The sequence below is a fragment of the Lathyrus oleraceus genome, chromosome 7 (assembly GCF_024323335.1).
Source record: "Lathyrus oleraceus cultivar Zhongwan6 chromosome 7, CAAS_Psat_ZW6_1.0, whole genome shotgun sequence".
Taxonomy (NCBI): domain Eukaryota; kingdom Viridiplantae; phylum Streptophyta; class Magnoliopsida; order Fabales; family Fabaceae; genus Lathyrus; species Lathyrus oleraceus.
The window spans coordinates 166,911,267-166,937,290 of NC_066585.1; the positions used below are offsets into that span (position 1 = coordinate 166,911,267).

Sequence of the window (26,024 nt, forward strand, 5' to 3'; positions counted from 1 at the left end):
AGAGTTATGCCAAATATATTGTAATGTGTTATGATGTTGTAACCTTCCTTTGAGTCTTCAGCTTCCTTTTATAGAGACTGAAAAAGAGTCATTGTTGGATTTGAACATAACTTGCAAACTTAGTGAAGAAGTATGTCAAGAGAGAAGTTGGAGACTTGCATAAAGTCTGAAGATTTATCCACTGAATAATAGTGTTACTCTCAATATCTTTCATCGTACTAGGTATCTATCAAAAGGTAGAACCATATGAAGATATCACATCCATTTTCTTGATCCTTGCAAAACAAAAACCTTAGTTGACTTTGTCCAGAAATCTAGGGCTTTGATAGGACAATACCACTTTGGTTCTGGGTAAATATCAACTGCTCTTCACACCTTCAGAGTTTGGGTTTTCGTCAGAAGTTGGGTCATGACGCCATGGTCTAATGCCTTCAGAGGCGATGAACTAGTTCAAATTATGGTAAATTAGAATCATACTTTAAATTACTTCTCCACATATGCTAACTATAGAGATTAGATTTATGCTTGTGATCCTGCACACTTAAACAAAATGTTAACAAATCTTATTGTTCTTTAAATACTTTGTTATCATCAATACCTTTTAAGGGCATAAACAGTTCTTGTTTTAACAATAAAGAGGTAATGTGGAGGACAAAAGGTGTGTCAAGAAGATCATGAGGTGTACTACTTTTTTGGAATCCGAATTGTATCACCTATCTCTCCAAATTCAAAGGGCAAGGCTTTGTAGGGATTCAAGCGACCTAAAAAGAATTTACTATTTACATAGGAAACATGTATTCTTCTTGCCTTGTTCAGAAAAAAAAGTAAATGTTGCGTTGACTTATGCAAGTTAAAATCTTAGTTTCCCCCAGGTGATTGTTGCATTAGAGGGAACTTTAATTCCATTAAGAAACCTAATGAAAGGAAAGGAATTAGAGTTCAAAACAACTTTTCAGAAATGAATGAATTTAGGAATTCATAGTTGATATGGAGTTAATAGATCTACCAGCTTTAGGAAACAAGTTCACTTGGTTCAACATTGCGGGCAACTCCAATATCAGCCTTGACCATTTCTTACTCTATGATATCTTAATTAGTAAATAGGGAATAAAAGGCAAATTCATAGGGAATTATGAAGTCTCATATCACTGTCCAATTCTAATTAAAGCCAATACTACTAATTAGGGGCCTAAACCCTCAAGTTTTTTTCTAGCATGGCTTGATCATTCACGATTTCTTTCATTTGTTGATGAATTGTGGAAATCATCTAATATCCATGGTTTGAAAATGATTGTATTCAAAGAGAAGCTTAAGTTATTGAAGTCCAAATTTAGAGCGTGGAATTCTGAGGGTTTTGAGAAGCTGAACCTAGATATTATTGATGCAGTAATGACTTAAGAAAGTTGGATCAGCAGGTGGCAAATGAAGACACCATTTTGGGTCTTGATCAAAATTTGAACTTCAAAGAATCTATGATTAGGCAGAAATCAAGGTGCAAATGGATAAAATATGACGATAAAAATTCCATGTTTTTTCACTCTTTTATGAAAGAAAAATATAGGCGCAATGGAATTGTGGTTATACGATCAGGAAACTCTTTAAGTAAGGATGTATACGACATTAATGCTTTGGCTCTAAATCACTTCAAAGAGAGGTTATAGGAACCAAACTTCAGGCGCCTTAGATTGGATGGGGTGGACTTCAAAGTTCTATCTGCAGATGAAAGCGCATGCTTAGAACTTCCATTTTTATTTAGAGATATTAAGGAGATGATTAGGAATTCAATAGGGGACAAAAGTCTCTGTCCGGATGGGTTCTCAATGTATTTATATAAAAGTAGCTAGAACATTATCGTTCACGACCTCAATAAACGTGTTAATTAATTCTACAAAAAGGACCACCTTCCTAAAGCCTTCTCAGACGAGTTTATTTCTGTAATCTATAAGTCTCAAAACCTCAAATCCCTTAATGAATTTTGACCTATTTGTCTCATCAATGGTGTCTACAAGATAATATCAAAACTCTTAGCTGGAAGGTTAAAGAAAACCATTAGCAATCTTGTCTCGTCTAATCAATCGACATGCATTCCTAATAGAAGCATGTTGGATGGTGTCATTGTGGTTAACGCGGTCGTAGATTTTTATCAAAGGAACAAGAAAGATTTATTTGTCTTCAAGGTGAATTTTGAGAATGCCTTTGATTCAGTCTCCTAGGATTATTTGTTGTACTAGCTTTTGCAGGTTTTTCATTTATCCCTGGTCTATCCACGACATTAAGAAGTTTATGGAAATCCAATGTTCTTTCTAGCATTCAAGTCTTTTCTTGGAGGCTCATTCTCAATCACCTCTAAACAAAAGACGAGTTCGTAAAGCGTGAAATCATTTTGGGATCTTATAACCTTGTGTGTCCATTATGCCTAGGCCCGAACAAAACTCACCTCCATTTAGTTTTCCTTTGCCCAAAGTCTGTCCAAGTTTGGCTAAATATTAAGGATTAGATTGGCCTTAGCAGGATCATCCCCTCTGATACCACCTTGATTATATGAAACTATATGAGGGGAAATTGAAGGGAAAAATCAAGAAGAATTTTCGTTTGTTAATTTGGCGTACAACCGTTTGATCAATTTGGTTAATAAGAAACAATGTTTTATTTAATGGGAGGCATAAGAGTGCGATTGATATGGTTGATTTAAGATTGATTAGTTGCTAGATCTAAGAGACTCATTGCTTATGATATGAGACTTTGGTTTTTAAATCGTTTGCTTGTCCGTTAATTTTGTTCAGGCTTCAGATGCCTTTGATCTCTCTTCGTATTAAAGATTAAATATCTCTTATATTCACATTAATACATTCTCCGCTTATCAAAAATAAAATATTTAATTTAAACAATCTAATGCAGTTTTAAGGAGGTATTAAAGGTAGTGTGACTAGTGGCTGATATCTAAGGGAAAATTTAAAGCAGTATATATATATATATATATATATATATATATATATATATATATATATATATATATATATATATATATATATATATATAATATATATATATATATATATATATATATATATATATATATATATATATATATATATATATATATATATATATATATATATATATATATATATATATATATATATAAAGTAGGGATATTTTTATTTTAAAAAGAGTAAATTATTAAAATATATTCTATATCTTGATCATTAATTCATGACTAAAAGTAATTTTTATAATAAAATATGGAAAAAAAATAATTACTAATTATTTTTAACTATTGATTGAAAATAAATTAATAATTAAAATATAAAATAAGTTTTGATGATTTAATTATTTGAAGTAAGAATATCCCTACTCATTGAAATAGCAATAGAACTAATTCAACTGAAACGACAAAATTAAACCCATTATGGTGCAACTGAAATGACAATAACTCATATTAGAGATGAGTGTGGGAACACCGCCCGTACAATTAATTAAATACATTATCTTTATTTTAGAGTTTATTATAAGCAATAGTGGTTATTTTCTAGATACTTAAGTTGATTTATTTTGATGTTGATGCTTATATTATTGAATTATTAATAATATTTTATGATATTTTAAGAAAAAAAAATTGTGAACAAAAAATGATAAAATCATTCATCTAAATATTAAAACTTTTTATATCAACTTTATTTAAATTATATATATATATATATATATATATATATATATATATATATATATATATATATATATATATATATATATATATATATATATATATATATATATATATATATATATATATATATACACTAAAATTTTATTTTTAAATGTCACAAGTTCGAACACATAACCCTATAATTTAATGTGTTACATAGTTAAAAATTGACATAAATTAAGGGGCAAATTTACCGAGATAACCCACTTTTTCGAAGAAATTCCCAAAATAACCCATTTTTCAGGAAAATTCCCAATCTACCCCACTTTTAGGAGGAGGCGCCAATTGGATTGGCGACCCCTCTTAAAAATTACAAGGAGGCGCCAATCCAATTGGCGACTCCCTTAAAAAAACCTCAAATGAAAAAACCTCCAACATGAAAGTTGTAGATCGTTTCAAGACAATGAATTTGGATATAAATTTTGCATCATTTGGATTTTTTATGAGAAAGTTATGGGCAGTTGAAGTTGGACTTCTGAGTTTTTCAACTATAATCTGACCTATAATGTCTTGCATTATTTCATGTGTTTCTTTTAGAGTTATGAAATTTTGTCCAACATAACATTTGAATTAGACATCTTAAATTTTCCAATGCACTTGGTCCCACCTCAAAATAATTAAAAATGAGTGAGTTAGGTCCCTGCGAAGTTGACCCAAAATTAGGGTTTCTGTCAAAATGACCTATAATGTTTTGAAATGAATGATGAGCTTCCAAGTTTCAAATGGATTTTTGATGAACATGAAAGTTGTTCATATGGCGACTGTTGTTAAAACTTGAATGGAGGCGCCAACTCAATTGGCGAGTCCCTCATAAAATGAATTTTTTGTATTATAAATAGATGCGTTGTGTGAACTATTGTTCCACAACTCATATAACCATTTGGCTATCATGTTTGGTGTTCGTCGCCGATACGGTAAGGTGATTTATGCGAGAGACAAACCTCAATTGCTGATGCTGTTTTGGAACATCACCACGTTAGATCAACTGAAGAGGGAGCTGGTTCGATGGTTAGACGGGAAAATACCAGAAGGGGAAAAAATCAGAAGTATTGAGAGACTTGACAGTATCTTTGGTTGGGTGCGAATGAAGACTGATAAGGATGCTAGGGAAATGATGTTCGGTCGAGACGACATTAATTTGATTGTTGTAATCAGTTAGAATTATTTATGTTTTCAGATGTTTTGTACTGTTGTTGGTTATGAAACTCGTTGTAACAAGAACTTAATGATATATAATGATTGATTGTTACAGAAATACAATGTTACAAAAAGCTTAAGATCTAGATAAAATGTTACAAAAAGCTTAAGATCTAGATAAAATGTTACAAAAATCTTAAGATCTAGATGATGCTCCTTGATTGGGACAGTTGTTTTTGTTGTGTCCTGGTTGACGACAGATACTACATAATCTTATCATTTTATCTGTGGAATCCATCTCTGTTCTGATACGTGTGCTGTTTGGCCTTCCTTTCTTCTTTCTACGCATCTCTTCATTGTGCCAAACAATATCTCCTTCATATGGAGGCCAGTAATCCTCCATTGGTAGTACTGAAAAGCTTTGACTATATACATTCATGATGGTGTTGGCCTTGTACACATCAGATAAATGGGTGTAAGCGTCTTGACGAGTATAAGCGCATGCTGCAATGACATGGGAGCAAGGTATGCGGAAGGCCTGAAATTTTCCACAATCGCACCAACTTCTGTGTAGTCTAACAGCGTAGGCTAAATTTGGTCTCCCCTCGTTGTTGCCCATTGTTTCCTGGACACTGAAATTTTGTCTATGACGGTCAAACACTGTTACAGCGTGTGTCGTAGCTTTGATGCTCTCCTCTTTCATGACCTTCATGCAACACTCACTGAATACTTGTCCGGACATTAACACTGCACTCCATCTTTCACCTCTGGTTGCGAACATAGAAGCCAACCTATAATAGGTTGATCTTACCAAGGCGGTTATCGGCAGATTTCGAATCCCTTTGAAAACCCCATTCATGCATTCCACAATGTTTGTTGTCATGTGGCCCCATCGACAACCACCGTCAAATGCTCTTGTCCACTGCTCTACTGGGATGTTATTTATCCATCTCCCCGCGTCTTCATTAGACAGTCGAATCTCATCATGATAATATTAAAATGACGGTTGAGTTAAAGCATACCCATCATTCACCACCTTCTTGCGAAGATTCTTATCTTTTATAGCACGCATGAAGTTTTGTGCAATGTGTCTGATACAGTAGACATGTGTAGAAGGAGGATCATGCCATCTGTTGTCATGGTTGTTGTAGGCACTTTCAATGGCAACATGTTTATCTGAAATCAAACATAGATTGGCTTGTGGAGCGACATGCGTTCTGAGATGTCGAATAAAGAAACCCCATTCACCAGCCGTTTCACCTTCAACAAGAGCAAAGGCAATGGGAAATACATTGTTGTTACCGTCTTGTGCAACTGCCATGAGCAAAGTACCCTTGTATTTTCCGTATAACCAGGTGCCATCAATTTGCAGGAGAGGTTTGCAGAAAGCGAAACCTTTGATGCACGGGTCAAATGCCCAAAAGAGACGGTGAAATATTCTATTACCTGTAGCACAGGTTCCGTCTGGCATCATTGCTGGCACTGTCTCCAGAATTGCCACAGTTCCTGGGACATAAGTTTTTAGTGCCCATAAAAACCGTGGTAATTCCTTGAATGAATCCTCCAAGTTGCCGAAAACCTGTTCAACAGCCTTTGTCCTCGCATTCCATGCTTTCTTGTAAGATGGAGTATAATTATATGTTGTTCGGATATGGGATATAATTATACTCACCTTCACTGATGGGTCTTTATTTACCAATGGCAGAATGTCTTGACATATCAAAGTTGTGCTCAGTTTACGGTGATCTTGTTCAACGTTAGTTGCAACGCAACTGTGTGGTGGGTCTATTGAAGCGATCTCCCAAGAGTCATTTTTCTTCTTGTAAGATGCAGCCAAACGAAACTTACAAAGCATGTTACGACATTCGATAACATACCTTCTAGAATCAGTGCGTTTCACTATAAAGTCAGCAAAGTTGTTCATGTGGAATTTTTTGATTGCCAAGACACATTCTTCTTTGGTACGAAACATGTCTCCCACCTTTAATTCACCTACTGGTCTCGGATACGGATTATAGAAGACACTGTCGGACGTTTCATCGTCGTGAAGATCCATATTTGTCATATGTTGAGGAGGATTGTAGGTATGACTAGGAGGTATTGGTGGTGGTTAAGCCTCATCTTCATCGTCGTTGTTCAGGATGTGATCAACCTGTATCTCAGTCTCCTCTTCTTCTTCATCAACAACGTCGACTTCTACTTCTGCTTCTAGGTTGAGTTCATCTGACCATTGTGCATCATCTGCAGCATCTTCACCAGCTGCATCCTGATCGGTTAGTTGAGACTGTTGAGACGGTATACATGGTTGTAGAGTAATGTACAACTCGATACAATCCATGCCTGAATGTTCATGACTAAGAAACATGTTTTGAACATCTTCATCGTCTCGTATCTTAAGGGGGAAAAACTTGCATTGACCATTCTCAAAAAATATAGGATTTTGATATGTCATCTTTGACACAATACCTGATCCTATAAAGGATTATATTCTTTTTTTTAAATGCAAAAAGGTTGCATTTCTCTTCATCGTGACTCTTATGGTATCAGTGTTTCTAAAACAAAAACCATGAAGCTCAGACTCAAAAGTTTCACCATTGCAGTGAACGTTGACACTGTATAATGATGAAGATGACATTTTGGAGATGAAAACTATTTTGCAAGTGCAGATGAATGTGAGTGAAGTGCCTTGGATGTTGATAGTAAGACACTTAAATAGATGGTATCAAGACAGAAGTGAGTCTTCAACATGTAGGATACTAGAGAGCCACGTGTCTGAGATGATGTGTTAATCCTGCAAGACAGTGTGAGTTGATGTGTCAACCAGGCAAGCTATCAAGAAGTGACTCTTCAGTATGCAGGAGACAAGATAGCCATGTGTCGGACATGTAAGACAGTTCTGAGATGATGTGTCAGTCAGGCAAGACAGTGTGAGATGATGTGTCAGACAGACAACCTATCAAGAAGTGAGTCTTCAGCATGCTGGAGATAAGACAACCACGTGTCGGACACCTAAGATGGTCAGACATGATATGTCAACCATGCAAGCTATCAAGAAGCTAGTCATCAGCATGCAGGAGACAAGACAGACACGTGTCGGACACCTAAGATGGTCAGAGATGATGTGTCAACCATGCAAGCCATCCATAAGTGAGTGTTCAGCATGCAGGAGACAGCAATGCCACGTGTCAGACATGCAGATGGTGGCGCCAATTGGTTTGGCGCCTACAATTAAGGCTTGTACATGGTCGCCAATTTGAATAGCGCCCCCGTGGAGTCAGTCCTCGAAACCAAGCATTCAGAACTAGCCTTGCATGCATGTACCCTATGGTGTCGCCAATTTGAATGGCGCCCCCTTATTATTATTGTACATGGTCGCCAAATGAGGTGGAGACACCATGCAAACACAATTTTTTATGCTCTCCTCCATTTGCCTATAAATTCATCCACTCCTTCAACAATTCTTCCACACCAACATTCTCACTACTTCATCTACATTACTTCTTTTACAATTTCATCTTCAACAAAATCTTCCAATTTCATCTACACCAACTCCCCAACAATATGTCTTTACTCACAATGGGCGAAGCACACAGAGGAGCAGTTGCAAACATCGCAACATACGTAAGTTTTTTCTTATACTAATTTTTTATGTTTCATCTCCACCAACCCCATTTTATTTTGAAATACCAACTTAGTAAAGTGTTATATTGTTTCTATTATAGGATGTATCAAGGTTTCGAACTCGAGTCCACGAATTTGTCCCAATGGACCCGATGATTCAACCTTATGTTGAACTCGCCGGTTTTGGTCACATTAGCAAGATTATGTCTTGGTCTATAGATAATAAGTTCATTCTAGCCTTATGCGAAAGATGGAGGCCAGAGACACACACATTTTGGTTTCCAACCGGTGAGTGTACCGTGACGTTAGAAGACGTCTACATGCTTTTAGGACTACGAGTTGAAGGCAAAGCTGTTAATGGTAAGACCAACTATGCAAACTCAATTTGCATGGAGCTTTTAGACACTGATTTGTTAGATGATAATGCTAGAGGTCAAGGTATACTACTCTCACGCCTAAAGTCATATTATAATAGTTTATATTTAGATGAGCATTCTACCGAAGATGCTCGAATAATTAAAACTAGATGTTACATTATGTTGTTACTAGGATCCTTTTTATTTCCCGAAGGTAGTGGTTCTAGCATGCATATTATGTACTTACCTTTACTTAGACATATAGATAGAATAGGTAGTTACAGTTGGGGATCCGCATGTCTAGCCTATCTCTATAGTTCGTTGTGCAAAAACTCCCACAAAGACACATCAATATTTTCTGGATGTGCTGTTTTGCTACAAGCATGGGGATGGTCAAGACTACCGTCTCTAGCACCGGTCAATAACAACCCCTTCACTTTTCCATATGCAAAAAAGTAAGTTGTTTAAATTGCTATATCTTTACTTACTTCCTTATAGTTTAGTACCCATAACTAATTTATTTTAACTTTTTGGTGTAGATGGTCGGCACGTGGTATGAATTACAGCAGATGTCCGAGACACTGTATTACTCAGTATCACAACCTGTTGGATCACCTTCGACCGACAGACATAAGCGAAATAACTTCATTAATTCCTCATATTATGTTGACTTTTTCTACATTCATTTAAATCCTATCGTCTTTAACATTTCAGTTCATTTGGCGTCCATACCTTAATATGGATCATGAGCATCAGGTCAACCCTGAAGACGCAGCCGTATGGACAGCATGCACACCGATAATACGGTTCACAACAGTGGAGATGCACAACACCGATCGTGTGAAGCTGCAGTTCGGTATGGTCCAGAATATCCCAGACCCCCCAGCTAGCCTAGGAGAATGGCATATGCGTAAAGTGAACGACCAATGGAACTACAACCCTTGGCAAACCTTCACAAGATCAGAGTGTCGCAAGTGGAAGCACCGTCATGACCATGTCTTAACTGACGCAGTCATGCCAAATGAGGTAAAACCAAGTCGTACTTATATGGCTTGGTACAGATCGGTTGGATTTCAATTCATCGCCGATGATATGTACCTCTACGACCCACGCCAGACAAGTTACACACAAGAAGGATCAACATCTATCCCCCAACAACATTCTCAGCCCGGCTACTCACAACCACCTATCCGTCAAACTTTCCGTCCCACAAACACACAAACATACAACCAAAACATGTCATTCACCCAACCCCAATACCAAGAACATCCCCCATACCACCACCAACAAATGGACCATCAATCTCAGACCGAACATCGCTTCGCACCCACACCATCACCCTACCAAAGTCGCCTTAGCCAAAACACTAACCGCCCCATCACCTACCGTAGCCAAGAACCCCAAACATCACAAAACCAAAACATCCCACAACCATATCTCTTCCAAACACCCCAACAACCTTTCCAACCTTTCCTAGACCCATCATTGTCACCCATGTCTCCTTTCAACTGTCCCGGTCGCCCATCCATGAGTCAACCACACCCCAACTTCTCTGGCATGGGTCATGAGCTCAGCTACGCCGGTACACCATCATTGAATACTGAAGACTATGCTGAGTTGGCTGAATACCTCAACGGATCTTCTCCTGTAGGAGGTAATGACGCTCCTGGACCATCAGATGAACAAACACCGGTGCAGAATCGTCAACGTGGGTTAGGGCCAAGGGTTAGGGTAGCTAGGGGATGTGGGACCGGAGGTCGGTTAGGTGATCCCGGTCATCACCATTAGGATTCTTTGTGTAAAATCCAAATTTTATTAATATCAATTCGTATTATATCAAATTTATCTTTGTGTAAACTCCAAACATTAGGTTTCTTTGTCTAAACTCCATTTTGGCAAAATTCACATACACATGTTTTGACTGAAACTCCATTGAGATGTCTACTTAAATTGTTATGTTGGACAAAATTTCATAATTCTAAAAAAAACACATATGATAATACAAAACATTATAGGTCAGATAACAATTGAAATGTCAAAGAGTCCAAGTTCAGGTGCCCATACCTTTCTCATAAAAAATGCAAATGATGCAAAAAAATTGTCCAAATTCATTATCTTGAAAAGATCTAAAACTTTTATGTTGAAGGTTTTGTCATTTGAGGCTTTTATCATTCAAACAGAAGGGCTTGAATTTGGTTCCTTTTGGCAAAATTCACATACACATGTTTTGACAGAAACCCTAATTTTGGGTCAACTTCGCAAGGACCTAACTCACTCATTTTTAATTATTTTGAGGTGGGACCAAGTGCATTGGAAAATTTAAGATCTCTAATTCACTTGTTATGTTGGACAAAAATTCATAACTCTAACACAAACACATGCAATAATACAAAACATTATAGGTCAGATAACAGTTAAAATGTCAAAGAGTCCAAGTTCAGGTGCCCATACCTTTCTCATAAAAATTGCAAATGATGCAAAACTTTAGTCCAAATTCATTATCTTGAAAAGATTTAAAACTTTTATGTTGAAGGTTTTGTCATTTGAGGATTTTATCATTCAAACAGAAGGGCTTGAAGTTGGTCCCTTTTGGCAAAATTCACATACACATGTTTTGACAGAAACCCTAATTTTCGGTCAACTTCGCAAGGATCTAACTCACTCATTTTTAATTATTTTGAGGTGGGAACAAGTGCATTGGAAAATTTAAGATGTCTACTTCAAATGTTATGTTGGACAAAAAAATTCATATTCCTAAAATAAACACATGAAATAATGCAAGACATTATAGGTCAGATAACAGTTGAAAAACTCAGAAGTCCAACTTCAACTGCCCATAACTTTCTCATAAAAAATCTAAATGATGCAAAATTTATATCCAAATTCATTGTCTTGAAAAGATCTACAACTTTCATGTTGGAGGTTTTTTCATTTGAGGCTTTTTTAAGGGAGTCGCCAATTGGATTGGCGCCTCCTCTTAAAAAATACACATAGGCGCCAATTGGATTGGCTAGGGCAGGTGCCCTAGCCAATCCAATTGGCGCCTCCTTGTAATTTTTAAGAGGGGTCGCCAATCCAATTGGCGCCTCCTCCTAAAAGTGGGGTAGATTGGGAATTTTCCTGAAAAGTGGGTTATTTTGGGAATTTCTTCGAAAAAGTGAGTTATCTTGGTAAATTTGCCAAATTAAGGAGGCTTTATTACAATTTTAGGTGAGTTTGCTTTAATTTTAAAAAATGGATTTTTTACTTATATTTTTAAAAATAAATTTTATAAAAATATTTTTAAAAATATTATAAGTTTTTTATATTAAAATTTCTAAATTAAAAAATTAATTTTAATATTTTATAATATAAATTTATCAAAATATATTTAAAATCATAATTTTTTCAAAAAATTATATCTGAAAAAGGATTTTAATGAAAATCTATTTGAAATAGTTAGTAATTTTTTAAAATTTTGATATTCAAAAATGATGAAATATCTAGAATAATTTTTTAAAAATAATTATTAAAATCAAATTTGAAATTTGAAATTTTTATCAAAAAAAAATTATAAATTTATATACAGAAAAATATATAACACTATAAAAATCATTTTTAAAAAAGAAAAAATAAAGTGACCTTTATTTAGAGAAAAATTGACTATTTGTATACTTAATTATAAGTAATTCAAAATGTAGTGACTCATTATACTAAAAGTTTCACTTTATATTAGCTATTAAAATACTTTTTAATAATTGAAACATACTTTAAAAGATAAAAAGCAAAATTGATGTAATCATGCATTTAGTTTTTTTTATATATTTAATAAAAAAAAGACTTGTTAATTTATAATAAATGTGGGCTATTGCGGAACGCACCTCCCTGCCACTACATAGTTCGGTCAAAAGATATAAATGACTCTTTTAAGGTATATTATTATAAACATCGATGGGACATCATCAACCATTATTGGAATAAGAACATAACTACTGATCACCCTATAAATACATTGTTTCTCAGCAACATTTTCCACACAAACCAGCACCTTCACCTCAATAAAAATTTGCAGCTATAACACAAGATGATGGACATGGGTAGTATATGGCAGAGGTCGAAACCAGATATGGTAATGGTGTTAGTACAGATTGCATTTGCTGTTTTGACTATACTATACAAGCTCGCAATAAATGATGGAATGAACTTGAGAGTTGCTGCGGCATATCGTCTTATTTGTGCATCAGCTTTCACTATCCCTATTGCTCTTTTCTTTGATAGGTTAATTGCACCACCTTTCACTTACGATTATATATATTTTTTGTCAAATTAGTCTAATGGTAAGAATCTCACTCCTTAAATATATTGGAAAAATACTCCTTAAATATATTCAAGATGAATCAGTTACATTTTTCACCTCCCCTAATGTTAAAATATACATATCCTATATACAAGACATCAAAATTGATGTTTTAAGTGGTTGTACGGGAGAAAACTCGAATTTAAAAACATAGGCGGGAGAGGTGTCTATTCACATCCGCAGCAATCCGCAACAATCATGCATCCATCCGGACTAATCAATATTATTAACTTACCATTTTTATTCTAAATTAAAAAATATATATTATTGTGTTGAATGTACCGTAAAACTACACATAATAAGATTAAAGATGATAATATTAAAGAATATTATGATAATATTTATTATTAAAAAAATGATGAAAAATAGATTTGATGGTTTGGACATGTAGAGAAAAGATAGGTAGGTTCTATCGTAAAGAGGGTTTACATCGGATCGAGAGGAGTCAAAAAGTTAAAATAACATTAAAAAAAATTATCAATAAATATCACGACATTAACAATTTGAATATACCTATAAATAGAATATACCTATAAATAGAATAGAAGCTGATTCATATGATTGATTGAATATATAGTAAGATAAAATTTGATTGTGGTTATTGTTATTGTTGGTATTAGTTATATTATTCATTTATGTTAAATGCTGCAATTTCAGTTAATTATTTATTTTTTATGCTGAAATATTAAAATTCAAAAAACACGTAAAAATATTATGTTGTTACAATTGTCAGGGAATGAGACGAGGCATTGTGCTCCATTAGGAGTGAGCGATCATAATCATCCCAAATATAGTTAGAGGGTGATGGATACAGAGACGGAGATTGTAAGGTTAAAATCCGCTTTCACCCTAGCCCACAACCATGCCTACTCTCCTCCCCTTATTTTTATAAGTTACTCTATGTAAAAATTGATTTTATTTTTATAAGTTACTCTATGTAAAAATTGATTTTGTCTAAAATTTAGTTGAAGATAAAATAATTTATGTTTTTGATAAATTTAGATAAAAATTAGTTGAATAGTAAATTTCGTATAAATATCACGTTAAGAGAGAGAGAGTCAATATGTTTGCGCCCATTTGTTGATATGGTATGATCTTTCATGAATAAGTTTATTATGACACTCCATGTTAATAATCATTGTTTGGCATTATTACAGGAAGAATAGAGCAAAGATAACTTGGAGTGTGCTTTCTAAGGCATTTCTATGTGGATTGTTTGGGTATGTCACATATTATACAAGAATTTTCCTTAGAATTTGCATTACTTTACCATAAAACAATAATATATTTAATATATAATATTTCAGGGGAAGTTTGTATCTAAACCTTTATTTGGAGGCTCTGGCTTTAACGTCAGCAACATTTATGTTGGTGGTCTTCAACCTAATTCCAGCCATTACCTTCATCATGGCTGTATGCTTCGGGTAATTATATATAAACGTAGCTCTAACATCTTTTTATTTTGAAAATTTTAAATTTATATACTTTTGGTTTTCTATAGAATGGACAAATTCAATTTGAGGTTAGCGGAAGGAAAGGCGAAGGTGATAGGAACAATAATGGGAATGTGCGGTGCAATGTTGATGATTTTTTTCAAAGGTGCAGAAATTCACATTTGGTCTTCCAATATTAACCTTTTGCATCCGCATCGCAACTCAAATGAACAAATAGCATCTCACCATGCCAACTTTGGTCAGAAAGTGTTGGGTGTTTCATGTGCACTAGCAAGTAGTTGCTCTTTCTCATTGTGGTATATTATTCAGGTTAGTGTTTTTATTCATCAGTTGCTCTTTCTCATCACGGCGAGTTTTCCTGAATCACTGTGAACTACTGTGATTTACAAAACTCTGTCGCCGTGATTTTGGTAAGCTTACCATACACTTGGTGGTTTAGAATTGTCATCATCCTTCTCTTTTACATGACACAGGCTAAGTTGAATAAGGAATACTCAAGTCATCGCTCAAGTGCAGCTTTAATGTCCATAATGGGAGCCATTCAAGCAACTGTTATTGCTCTTTGTGTTGAAAGGGATTGGGAACAATGGAAGCTACGAAACAACCTCAGGATTCTTGCCGTTATTTATCCAGTATGCTCCTACTAATTTACTAAATATTTGAATATTACACGTCCTAAATTGAACATAACTATACCATACTCATGTTGTTATAATGAATTATTTGGTCAGAGGAAAATTTTAAATGTGAGTAAGTGCTGATGCAGGGAATAGTGGCTTCTGGATTAGTTGTTATCGCTATGGCCTGGTGCATAAAGAAGAGAGGCCCTGTATTTGCATCTATTTTCAGTCCTTTACAACTCTTACTTGTAGTTATAGCTGCTTATTTGATTTTGGATGAGAAGTTATATTTGGGAAGGTATATTCCAAATCTTACTTCACCTAAACATGTATCAGTTCATAGCTAACATTTTTAAAATTTACTTCATAGTATGCTTGGAGCAATGGTGATTGTGTGCGGTCTCTATGCGGTACTTTGGGGTCAAAGCAAGGAAATGAAAAATAAAATGAAGATATTAGAAATCACAAGAATGCCTGAAAATGATGAGCTTGTTGTTATTTCCATGCCTGTTACGCATGACAAAGTCGTCCAAACCTACCAGAGTTCAGCCATTACTAAATAGAATGTTGTCAATGTTCAGTGACTGTTTATATACAAGAGAATATTGAAGTATGGAAGAGGAAGATGTGAAGTCCTTCCTAAAGATGGTTGTAGTACTTAAAAAAAAACGTTTATCACTAAAAAAAACTCAGTCGAATGAAATTGTGCTATTTTACATAATGAGTTATACAGAATGAGGATAGAGTGTCAGTTTTCTACATATATTTGTTAATCATTATTCAATCAAATACTAATGAAATTAATTGTTGCTTTTTAAAAAAAAGTATTTCAGTGGTGTTAAATTAATTTTTTAATTAAGGAAATATATTTACATAATTAATTATTAATAAATTATATTAATTATTGATGAATTATTTAATTAGGTTTTGTGGTTGAATGAACCGTGACGATGAGTTACACCGTTCAGTTAAGTCCAATGAGAGGTATGTGTTCTCAACCGTTTAGATATTTAAACGTTATTCCGTTAAGCAACTATTATATTTTAAAAACCCTAAAAGACAACTAGAATAATAATTCTCTAATCCTACAAGTACATTGATCGCTGTGATTCGCAAGTGCACGAATAACAAAGTAATATAAAAGAATATCGATCCCACATAGACCAATCGTCAATCTATCAAATACTATCGTTACGGTGTTTATCTAAGGCGGTATAAAAGAGATACTGGGTTTGCAAAATAATGGTAAATAATAAATGCAGGTAAAGACAGGTTGAATGTAATTCACGTCAGTTAAGTGATGTTTCGATTGTCTAAATAGAACTACTTATGAGGCAATATTTTCTACTCTTGAAAAGAATCCATTTAACGGGAACTGTCGCTTTCGCGTATTCAGAACCGAGTTTACTCTTAAATTAAGGTCTTTTATTGTCACTTATAAAAGGTGCGCAAAACGCTAAAGTAGTAAACCTATTTTTAAGAAATGAGACTCGTAAACTTAGTTTAAAAGTGATTTTGATTTGGAAAGTTTACACAAGGAGTTTACTGATTTTAAACCTATCAACGCGTCCGAAAAAAGTTTCAAAAATAGTTTTTCCTTAAAGTGATAAAGATTCCTAGTTACTAAGCCAGGGTGCTTTCGCACTCCTCGAATAATTAAAACTAACCAAGTTTGTTTTAGAAAACTCAAGTTAAAAATCAAAACAGCCTTTAAAGTATTTCTACAGATTTCAATATGTGAAACATTACTTTAACCGCGATCCTTACATTCTAACCTTTAAAAGATTTAGCCAGACATGGTAACACAAACAAACATAACGGCGTTAATCATGATGAAAAGTTTGTTTTAGGATGTGAGGCGTAGAGAGCGAGGAAAGTGCGTAAAGTAAATAAAATAAAGCGAGTGCGGAAAATAAATAAAATAAAGCGAGTGCGGAAAATAAATAAAGTAAAGCGAGTGCGGAAAATAAATAAAGTAAAGCGAGTGCGGGAAATAAATAAAATAAAGCGAGTGCGGGAAATAAATAAAATAAAGGCGATGCGGGAAATAAATAAAATAAAAGCGATGCGGGAAATAAATAAATAAAGCGATAAATAAGAACCTGCTCCAAACGGAAGCTTCGATTATGATACAAAAATAAACCTCCGACTCCTGAAGCTAAAGACGACAGCAACTCGAAGTGACCCAACTCAATCTCACAATGGTGCGATAACCCTCCGATGTGACAGATTATCGCTATTACAAATGATAACTATATGCTTAGTGTTGTAAAACTAAGTTAGATGCTAGAAAACAAAATGAAATGAGCTATTTATGGAGATTCTCAGCAGTTTGTAAAGACCATGGTGCCCTCCAACTTCTCCTTAGTGGGCTTTAGTGGGAACGTGATTTCGAAAGGTGGCGCCCGCCATCCCTTCATGGCGCCCGACATGTGCGTAAATGGGGGTGAATCATGGGAACGTGGCGGTTACCTCCTGGTTGAGGGCTGGTGACTCATGGCTTCCCCTATAGCGGTCGCCATGTGCAACGCCATGTGTGTAATTTCGCCGAAAAACCTTAATTTTAGGTCTTTTTGCTTCGTTTCTTCCAAAAGAGTCCGAAAGTGCTAAATATCTGAAAACAAGAGAAAAGAGAGCATAATACAAATAAAATGATAATAAAGTCCTAATAAACATGTGAAATTCGAGTCAAAAACACGGTGTAATTCGGTGTGATCAAATTCTCCCACACTTAAACCTTTGCTTGTCCTCAAGCAAAACTCTTTATAGTTTATGCAAGAAAATCAGTATCAACTAGAGTTAATTCGAGGCAAAAAGACTTACGAGTTCATTAAAGGAATGTATTGATAGGTACTAACGAATCGAACTAAGGGTATTGTAGTGACACTTCCCGCAATTGCGGTCGTAGGCTTCGTTCCTATACAAATCAATCCACATTACCCCACCATACCTAAGCCTTCTTTTTGTTTTCCTAAAGTCCTTTTCATTCAAGTGCAATCACATTAAGCCCGTTAACTATACATACTCATAGTAAGGTGACCGGTTAGTGATTATGATCTTAAGCATGGGGCTCTGGTACATGAGTTGGCGTAGCCCTTTTATTTAACCCAATTTGCGGTCGTGGGGGATTGGATCGTAATCCACCCTACCAAGTTCAGCACCAGATACCTCTGAATCAACCAACAAATAGGCTTATTATTTTGTTTTTCTAAGCATGGGGATCCGGTACATAAGTTGGTGTAACCCCTTTATTCGACCCAATTCGCAGTTGTGGGGGATTGGATCGTGATCCACCCTACCAAGTTCAGAACCAGATACCTCTGAACCAACAAACAAATAGGCTTATTATTATTATTATTATTATTTTTATTTTTCTCCTGCATGTTCCGCATATGTTTTTATTTTTGCTGAGTTAAATGACCGTGTGAGAGTCACCTAGCCCGGATTTTCATGCGGTTTGGGAACAAAGCAGGGATTTTTGTGATCATTCACTTATTTTCATCGGTCCCCTACGTAGAGCATGCTTAAGTCGGAGTTGACTGCTAGAATAAACTACTTAAGGACCTATTTGGAACAAAAATTGGGGTTACAGCATATGGGGTATCGGGACCGGCTCTTATAATCATGAAGCCTAAGGTGTTAAGACAATACCGAGTTTTGAAAAAGTTTTCCCAAGTCTTTTACATCCTATTATAAACCTGTCTTGTAGCCTGAATGTTCAAGATCTACTGGTTTCTTGGCTAAAATATTTTTGGTAAGGTTAAAGAAATGGGGGAAATAAGGATACACTTACACAGATGACTCGTCAGACACATGTTATTTTATTGAAAATGGAAAAACAAACAGCTAAAATAAACAAAACATACTAAAAGTAAAAGAAAACGATAAAAAGCAATAAAAGTAAAGGAAAGCAATAAAAATAAAGGAAAGATGAAAAGCGATAAAATCTCCTCCCACACTTAAATCGGACATTATCCTCAATGTGTCGATATGAGATAGGGTAGGAGTAACCTGGTAGAGAGAGAGAGAGAGATCTAGGGGTGAACACCGGTACCGTCACCGTCACCGCCCTGGTCAGGATGCCTGGGTCGACGACGTCTGGATCGAGTACTAAGTCCTTCCTGCAGTTGCTGAGAGCGACCTAGGAGAGATCCTTGGGTGGCCTTGATGCGAGCGAAGTGACGCTCATTAGACTGTCGCATGCGTTGCTGCTCATTAGTGATCGCAAGCAAAGACTCAATGACAGTCTGATGTGCTCGCTCACTACGCTGCTGGGAAGCTACCATAAAACTCATGTTGTCTGACAGTTGTTGGTTTATGGTGTTCAAGAGGGTGTCACGCCTTTCCTCATGAGCCAGGTGCTCGCGCCACATCTCCTCGGTGATGTAGAAACCGGGAGTGGTACCTGCTGTCGCTACCGGGATTTCACGATAAAGAAACCGGGACTAAAGAGATGCCAAAGAGAGGCAAAGTCAGAAGAGTCGCCACCGAATTTTATTTAGTTTACCTCTATCGGAGAGGAGAGGGGAAATAGTTGATAAAACCCTCGGAAAAGAGACGCGCACGGGAAGCGCTAAAAGAGAATAAGGAATCGGTCTCGCAACCGAGATTTGGGTTCGGAAGTCGGTTACGTAAGGGGAAGGTATTAGCACCCCTTACGTCCATGGTACTCCATGGGAACTGTAACACCCCGATAAAAATAAGACAATTATTTAACTTAAGTTAATATTTATTTATTAATTTAATTAAATAATTAGAATATTATTGGATTATTATTATTATTGGAATAATAAAAAGTTGGAATTTAGTAAAAAGGTCCCAATTGGTAAAAGGGTTATTTTCACGTGAAAACCAGAGAAGCGACAGAAAGGAGAGAAAGGGCAAAGAGCCAGAGAACAAGGGTTGGAGAACGAAAGGGCTTGGAGGTTGAAGATTCGCCGGATTAACTCAGGTAAGGGGGGTTTATCGTCGTTTAATGGGTATTATGGGTTAATATGTGATGGGTAGTAATAAGCCATTGAGTTAACTCTAATTCGGATGATGAATACAAAAATTTGTGAAATTAGGGATGAATTAGATTGAGTTGAAATTGCTGAAATTCGTAGGAATTAGATGTAATAAGGTTAGCAAATTGTGCAATCGAATGTGTATGATCTATGTGTAATAATACGATTGATTGTTGTGTAAAATTGGACTATGGAAAGTTGAATTCCGAGAGATCTCGTAGCAGAGAAAACCATAGCAGATCTGGAAATCTGGATTCTGGTCATACGCGTATGGCACTAGGCAATACGCGTATGAGATGGCTGGAGAGGGGGAAATTGGCGCTGATACGCGCCATACGCGTGTGATACGCGTATCCTGTGAGTGGTACGCGTATGGTGTGAGGCCATACGCGTATGGATGAAGAAGATGATATTTTGAACGTAGTTTTGTCTCTGTTGGTACGCGTATGGGAGGGTTAGTATGCGTATCATACGCGTATGAGACAGGACGTACGCGTATGTGCTTGGCCAGGAAATGGGCCATACGCGTATGGGAATAGGCAGTACGCGTATGGGCAGATTTGTGATTTTTCTGAACTGTTGTTGTGCAGTTTTTGGTTGTTCCGGCTGAATGATGTGATTTAGCTGATGTATGATATAGTAGGGGTCATTTCCCGTTGTTTTGAGTAGTATAGGTATTAGTAGAGTGTGCTAATACTCTGGTTGTTATTTGGCATGATCTGATATGCTTAGGTGATAAAATACATGATGATGTGTGATGGTATGCATGATGCTGTGAATGTATCAGTATGCATGTATTTGTGAATAGACTGTTTTATGGCTTAGAGTGCGAGCATGTGTCTATTCTTGAATTGTTGTTGATGTTGCATTGCTAGTTGAATTAGCGTGCATATTGTGGCCTTTATGGTGGTAGCTAATTCCCATGGTGAGGAATTAGTGAGTTATTGTTGTGGATCATTGTTGATGTTTGCATGCTAGGTGATTAGCGTGCATATCATGGCCCTTGGGGTGGTAGCTAATTCCCATGGTGAGGAATTAGTGAGTGAGTCACTAGGTCTCAAATGAATGGGACTAGTGAGCTTGGTAGCCGTATCTGGATTTGATCGATGAGGTGAACTATATGTTCACAAAATAGTCGGTACCGCATGCATGGAGTCTCATTGCATAATATATGTATGGTGTATAATATGAATGGATGTATTCCAATATTATACGTGTGTTTTGTGTTTGATGTGAGTATGATTAGGATTTTGATGTTGATGTCGCTGTTACTTGAATGTGTGATCTGATTAGGGTGATGATATGTGTTCATTTACTTAGCATTACATGATAATTTATAATGCTTATTATATCGATTGAAGAACTCACCCTTACATCTATTTTTCAGGTAACGAGCAGTGATTGAGTAGAAGCTTATGCTTGGAGTCTAGTGTAGTCCTTAGTGGGTCATGCTCTGGTAGATGTAACATCGGGACGGGATGTTTTACCTTGTTTTATTTTGAATTGTTGAATGATTTTACATGTAATGTGTTACATGGCTTGAAATCCGCTGCGAAGTATGCAAATATTTTTATTTAGATGAGCATGACAAACTATATTGAGGAATGGTGTGAAGCGTCGAGTGTGACACCCTTAACTGCATATTTACTCTGATTTATGTTTTGATGTTTTTAATTAAATATTTGGGGTATTTAGAAGGGTGTTACAGGAACCATTTGGGTTGTTTTACATACATGGGATTTATCTATTATTGTTTTATTTTCAAAAGAATGTGTGAAAAGAATGGGGTGTTTTTGTTATTATAGTGCTCGCCAAGGATTGGGGCCCTTGTGCCTACATATCACTCATTCGGGGATGAGGAATCAGAGCTCCGTAGTTCGGAGTAGAAAATATTTGTGTGTTGGTTGATTTTACCTTTGAGAAAAGGGTTTTCAGGATGATTCCCTAAGGCACAAAAATGAGTTTGACGAGTTTTATTGTTTTTACCTTGAATAAGGGTTTTATGAAAGGATGTTTGTGATTATTTTGTACTAAAGTCTATGGGCGGAGGTGATTATTCTAGACAACAAGCCAAGCGTCTTGCGTCCAAAATAATCAGAGTAAGGGTAGGAATGCTCCATTCTCACTCATTCTCCACCACTTAAGGCTCATGGCGCATAATAATAATCGTAATTATTAAGTATTTTTGAATTTGGCTAAGAAAATGCCACTTGACGTTGAATCAAGGGTTAATTTTATTTTGATTATGAAATTTGGCTTATGCAACATGAATGCAAAGTAACCAACAAGAAATTAAAGAGTCTCATTGTAAGGTAGCCCAAGAGAAAGCCTTTTGTGTACAAAAGTGACCTAAGCTAAACAAAGGATAATGGTCTTACAAACATGTCCTCCTAAAGTGGTGTCATGATGCCATTCTTACAACATGCATGTAAGTTACGGATGAAAATCCAAGTGTTTACAAAGTATCACAAAGAGTAAAGGAAGACTTCCAAGCAAAGGTCCTAAGATGAAATCCTCTAAGTCCAAGTTGATTAAGAGTGGAGTGAATATTTTTGGTCTTACCATTTTATCATGTTTTTGTTATTTTTAATGTATGATGACAATAAAATAAATAACAAGTAAATAAACATGCATGATGAGTTTGTACAATGATGATGATAATGAGTACTTGAATATAAATTACAAGGTAATGACATAAAAGTAAATCACAAGATAAAGAATGACAATATCACAATAATAATGGTTAGTGAATATAAATGACACATGAAATTCTGGTATCAGATATAAGATGTTGAAGGTAATGTTACGACACTGATATCTGCTAACACACAATGGATAAAATAAAAACAGAATGGTAAACCGAATAACACAAGCAATTGTTAACCCAGTTCGGTGCAACTCACCTACGTCTGGAGGCTACCAAGCCAGGAAGGAAATTCACTAAAATAGAATTAGTTCAAAGACTATCCGTACACTTCAACAAGTTACAGTCTTTCTCACCTAATCTCTACCCGTGCAACTTCTACCTAAGCACTCTTAGATATGAGAACCCACTCACTTCCCTTACAATCACACACCCGTGATTTTAAACAACAATCCCTTGTGAAAAGAAAATACTTTTCAATTACAAACTCTTGATTTTACTTCACAGTTTCAATCAAGAAGACACACTCTTGATCTTGCTTCAAAGCTTTGATCAAGAAGACAAATCAGTCCAATTCAATCATCAATGGATGACTTGAATGACCTACAGACACAAACCCTAGCTCTCTCTCTAAATTTCGCTCAGTCTTGGTTGTGTGTTCAAACAGGTTTTCTGAGTCCCTTTTTATAGAAACATTGGACATCTTGAAAACCCTAAATATATTTTCCAATCAAATCTTTTTATAACAGCTGTATAGATCTCACTGGAAAATAAGTAAATCTGGTTGAAATCCCTGATAGAATGCGCCAGCTAGCCATATCTTCAATCAACCAATGATTGCCATTAATTGTGCAATCACAAAACACCAAACATTCATACTGAATGTTCTGTGTACAGGATGTCATGACATCGGGTCTGACATCTGGAAAAATCCTGCATAATCCAATTTCCTTTTATAGCAGGTACAACCATATCAGATATCATGACATTGTGTATGTCATCTGAAACAATCCTGCATGAGCATGTCTTCCATAAAAGCTCCAACAGGTACAACCAATATCAGAAGCCTTGTCAATGTAAGTGGCATTCTGAAACAATCCTGCTTGCATATATTCTTTTACTCCAGCAGGTACATAGGATATCTTATGTTAAGACATCACACATGACATCTTGTGAACACTCTTTGTTTTACCAAAATTGCTGCCAACACTTAGAATCAACAAACTCCCCTTTGGCAAATTTTGGCTAAAACATATATCTGTCCTTTTTGTTCACAAGGCAAACTATCAGCAGTTAAACCACATAACAGTAGTTTAATCAGCAGCAGAAGCAAAACAATTACTAGCTATGGCTACTAGTAATACACACATGCACAAGGGTACTTCTCCCCCCCCTAAATCTGTAACAAACAAAATTACTAGTTATGGATGCAACTAGTAAGACACACAAATGCACAATACACCAGGGTACTTCTTCTCCCCCTAAATCTGTGCATTCATAACAGCTACTGATCTCCAATACCTGTACCAGCCAGAATTTCATACTGACATCTGCTTTAACATCAACACTTGTGCACCATATCAGACATCCTATTCGACATCTGTAAACAGACAACCATATTGTTGTAGCACCTGTGCACTTCTTTCAATAATAGCTGTCCTCCAGTCCAGCCACATACAACTTCCATAACAACACTTCACTTCTCCCCCTTTTTAGTCAAAATTGACCAAAGGTGACCAATGAGACAAAATAAATGTCTATTAGCCTAGCAGAGAATGTTAGATCAGATGTTATAACATTAAGCATGTTAAAACATAATATTCATGAAGTACAAACCATCATTATACACAGCTGAAAGCTGAGACAATGAACAAATCCAAGGAACTCATTAAGAGCCCTAAATATTACATAACAGGCATCAAGAGGACTTCCACAAAATACAAAAACAGAAAGAACATCAGCTTTCCAAATAGCAACCCAGCTTTCACCACACCTCCCAGTCTTCATTTCAGGCAGGAACCATTAATCAGAAGAAGAAGCATCACTTTCACCTTCACTTGAATCTTTGCCTGCACCTTCAGAGTCTTCTAAACTTCCAGAGCTGCCACTGGATTGGGATTTAGGTCTTGCATTTGAATCCTTACCAACCTTCTCTATGTCTTCCCTTTCCAGGCTACAGATGAGAACTTCTAAAGCTTCTTTTCTGGCCTTGGCCACCCTTATACCATTGTCCAATTCTTTGCAGGTCTCTTTTAGTTGGTCAATCAGGCTTCCTTTAGATGTAGACTCCCTTTTGGCAGATGTCATGACATCATTGACATGACTTCCCTCAAACAGCTTGTAATGAATGGACAGAGGGGATTTTCTCCTGCTTGGAATGTCACTTGTACTCAGAATCCCTGGTTGTTGGCTCAGGATAATGCCACAAATAAGGGAGGGGAAGGCAATGGGTAACTTCACAGCATTTGTAGAAGCATGTCTAATGGTTTGTTCAAATATGAACTTGCCAAAATCATAGTTGACCCTTGTTCCAATAGCATGAATGATCCTCCCAAGATTGATGGAGATAGTAGAGGCATGATTAGTAGGAATCCAATTAGCTGAGCCAATCTTGTGCAGGATGGCATATTTAACACTGAGCTTTCCAGCTGATAAGTGATTTCTACTAGGCCACTCCTTAACTTGTCCAGTTGTGATCACCCTACAGACCTCATTGTCTGTGGTTTCTAGGTCTACTCCTCCATCCATTCCTCTTCCTAGGAACTTGTTGATGACACTTGGTGAGAATTTCACACATTTGCCTCTCACAAATACCTTGCAAAACTCCCTGCTATTCTTATCATGAATATCCTCAGGGATATTAACAATAAACTCTCTAACCAACCCCTCATAGCATTGGGGTAGAGTTACCACAGTCTTCATGAGTCCAGCCTTTTTGATCAGCTCAATATCCTCCTTTACCTCTACAGCTTCTTGTCCAAGTTCTCTTTCAATGGCTACTCTTCTCTGAATGACATATTTCCACTTTGCTGCTCCATCTTCCAAATGAAAGGAGATATTGTCTAGATGAACAGAAGCAGCCTTGCCAGGAGATTTCTGAACAGCCTGCCTTTTTGCAGGGGAGATGTTTGGGACATCGTCTTT

At 36.1% G+C, this 26,024-nt stretch overlaps 1 protein-coding gene across 3 annotated transcripts; it reads left to right on the forward strand.

Moving 5' to 3' along the window:
* Positions 1 to 12,833: 12,833 nt before the first annotated feature.
* LOC127107424 (WAT1-related protein At1g25270) lies at positions 12,834 to 15,989 on the forward strand. 3 transcript variants are annotated; one of them, XM_051044701.1, is made up of 8 exons: positions 12,848 to 12,928; positions 13,890 to 13,986; positions 14,314 to 14,376; positions 14,464 to 14,580; positions 14,658 to 14,919; positions 15,084 to 15,242; positions 15,377 to 15,528; positions 15,601 to 15,989. In XM_051044701.1, the coding sequence occupies exons 2-8, from the start codon at positions 13,961 to 13,963 to the stop codon at positions 15,791 to 15,793; spliced, it is 972 nt and encodes a 323-aa protein (XP_050900658.1). In that variant the 5' UTR covers positions 12,848 to 12,928; positions 13,890 to 13,960; the 3' UTR covers positions 15,794 to 15,989. The 3 variants fall into 3 exon arrangements, with proteins under 3 accessions (XP_050900657.1, XP_050900658.1, XP_050900659.1); XM_051044702.1 differs by having other exon boundaries at positions 12,854 to 13,077; XM_051044700.1 differs by lacking the exon at positions 13,890 to 13,986 and having other exon boundaries at positions 12,834 to 13,077.
* Positions 15,990 to 26,024: the final 10,035 nt, after the last annotated feature.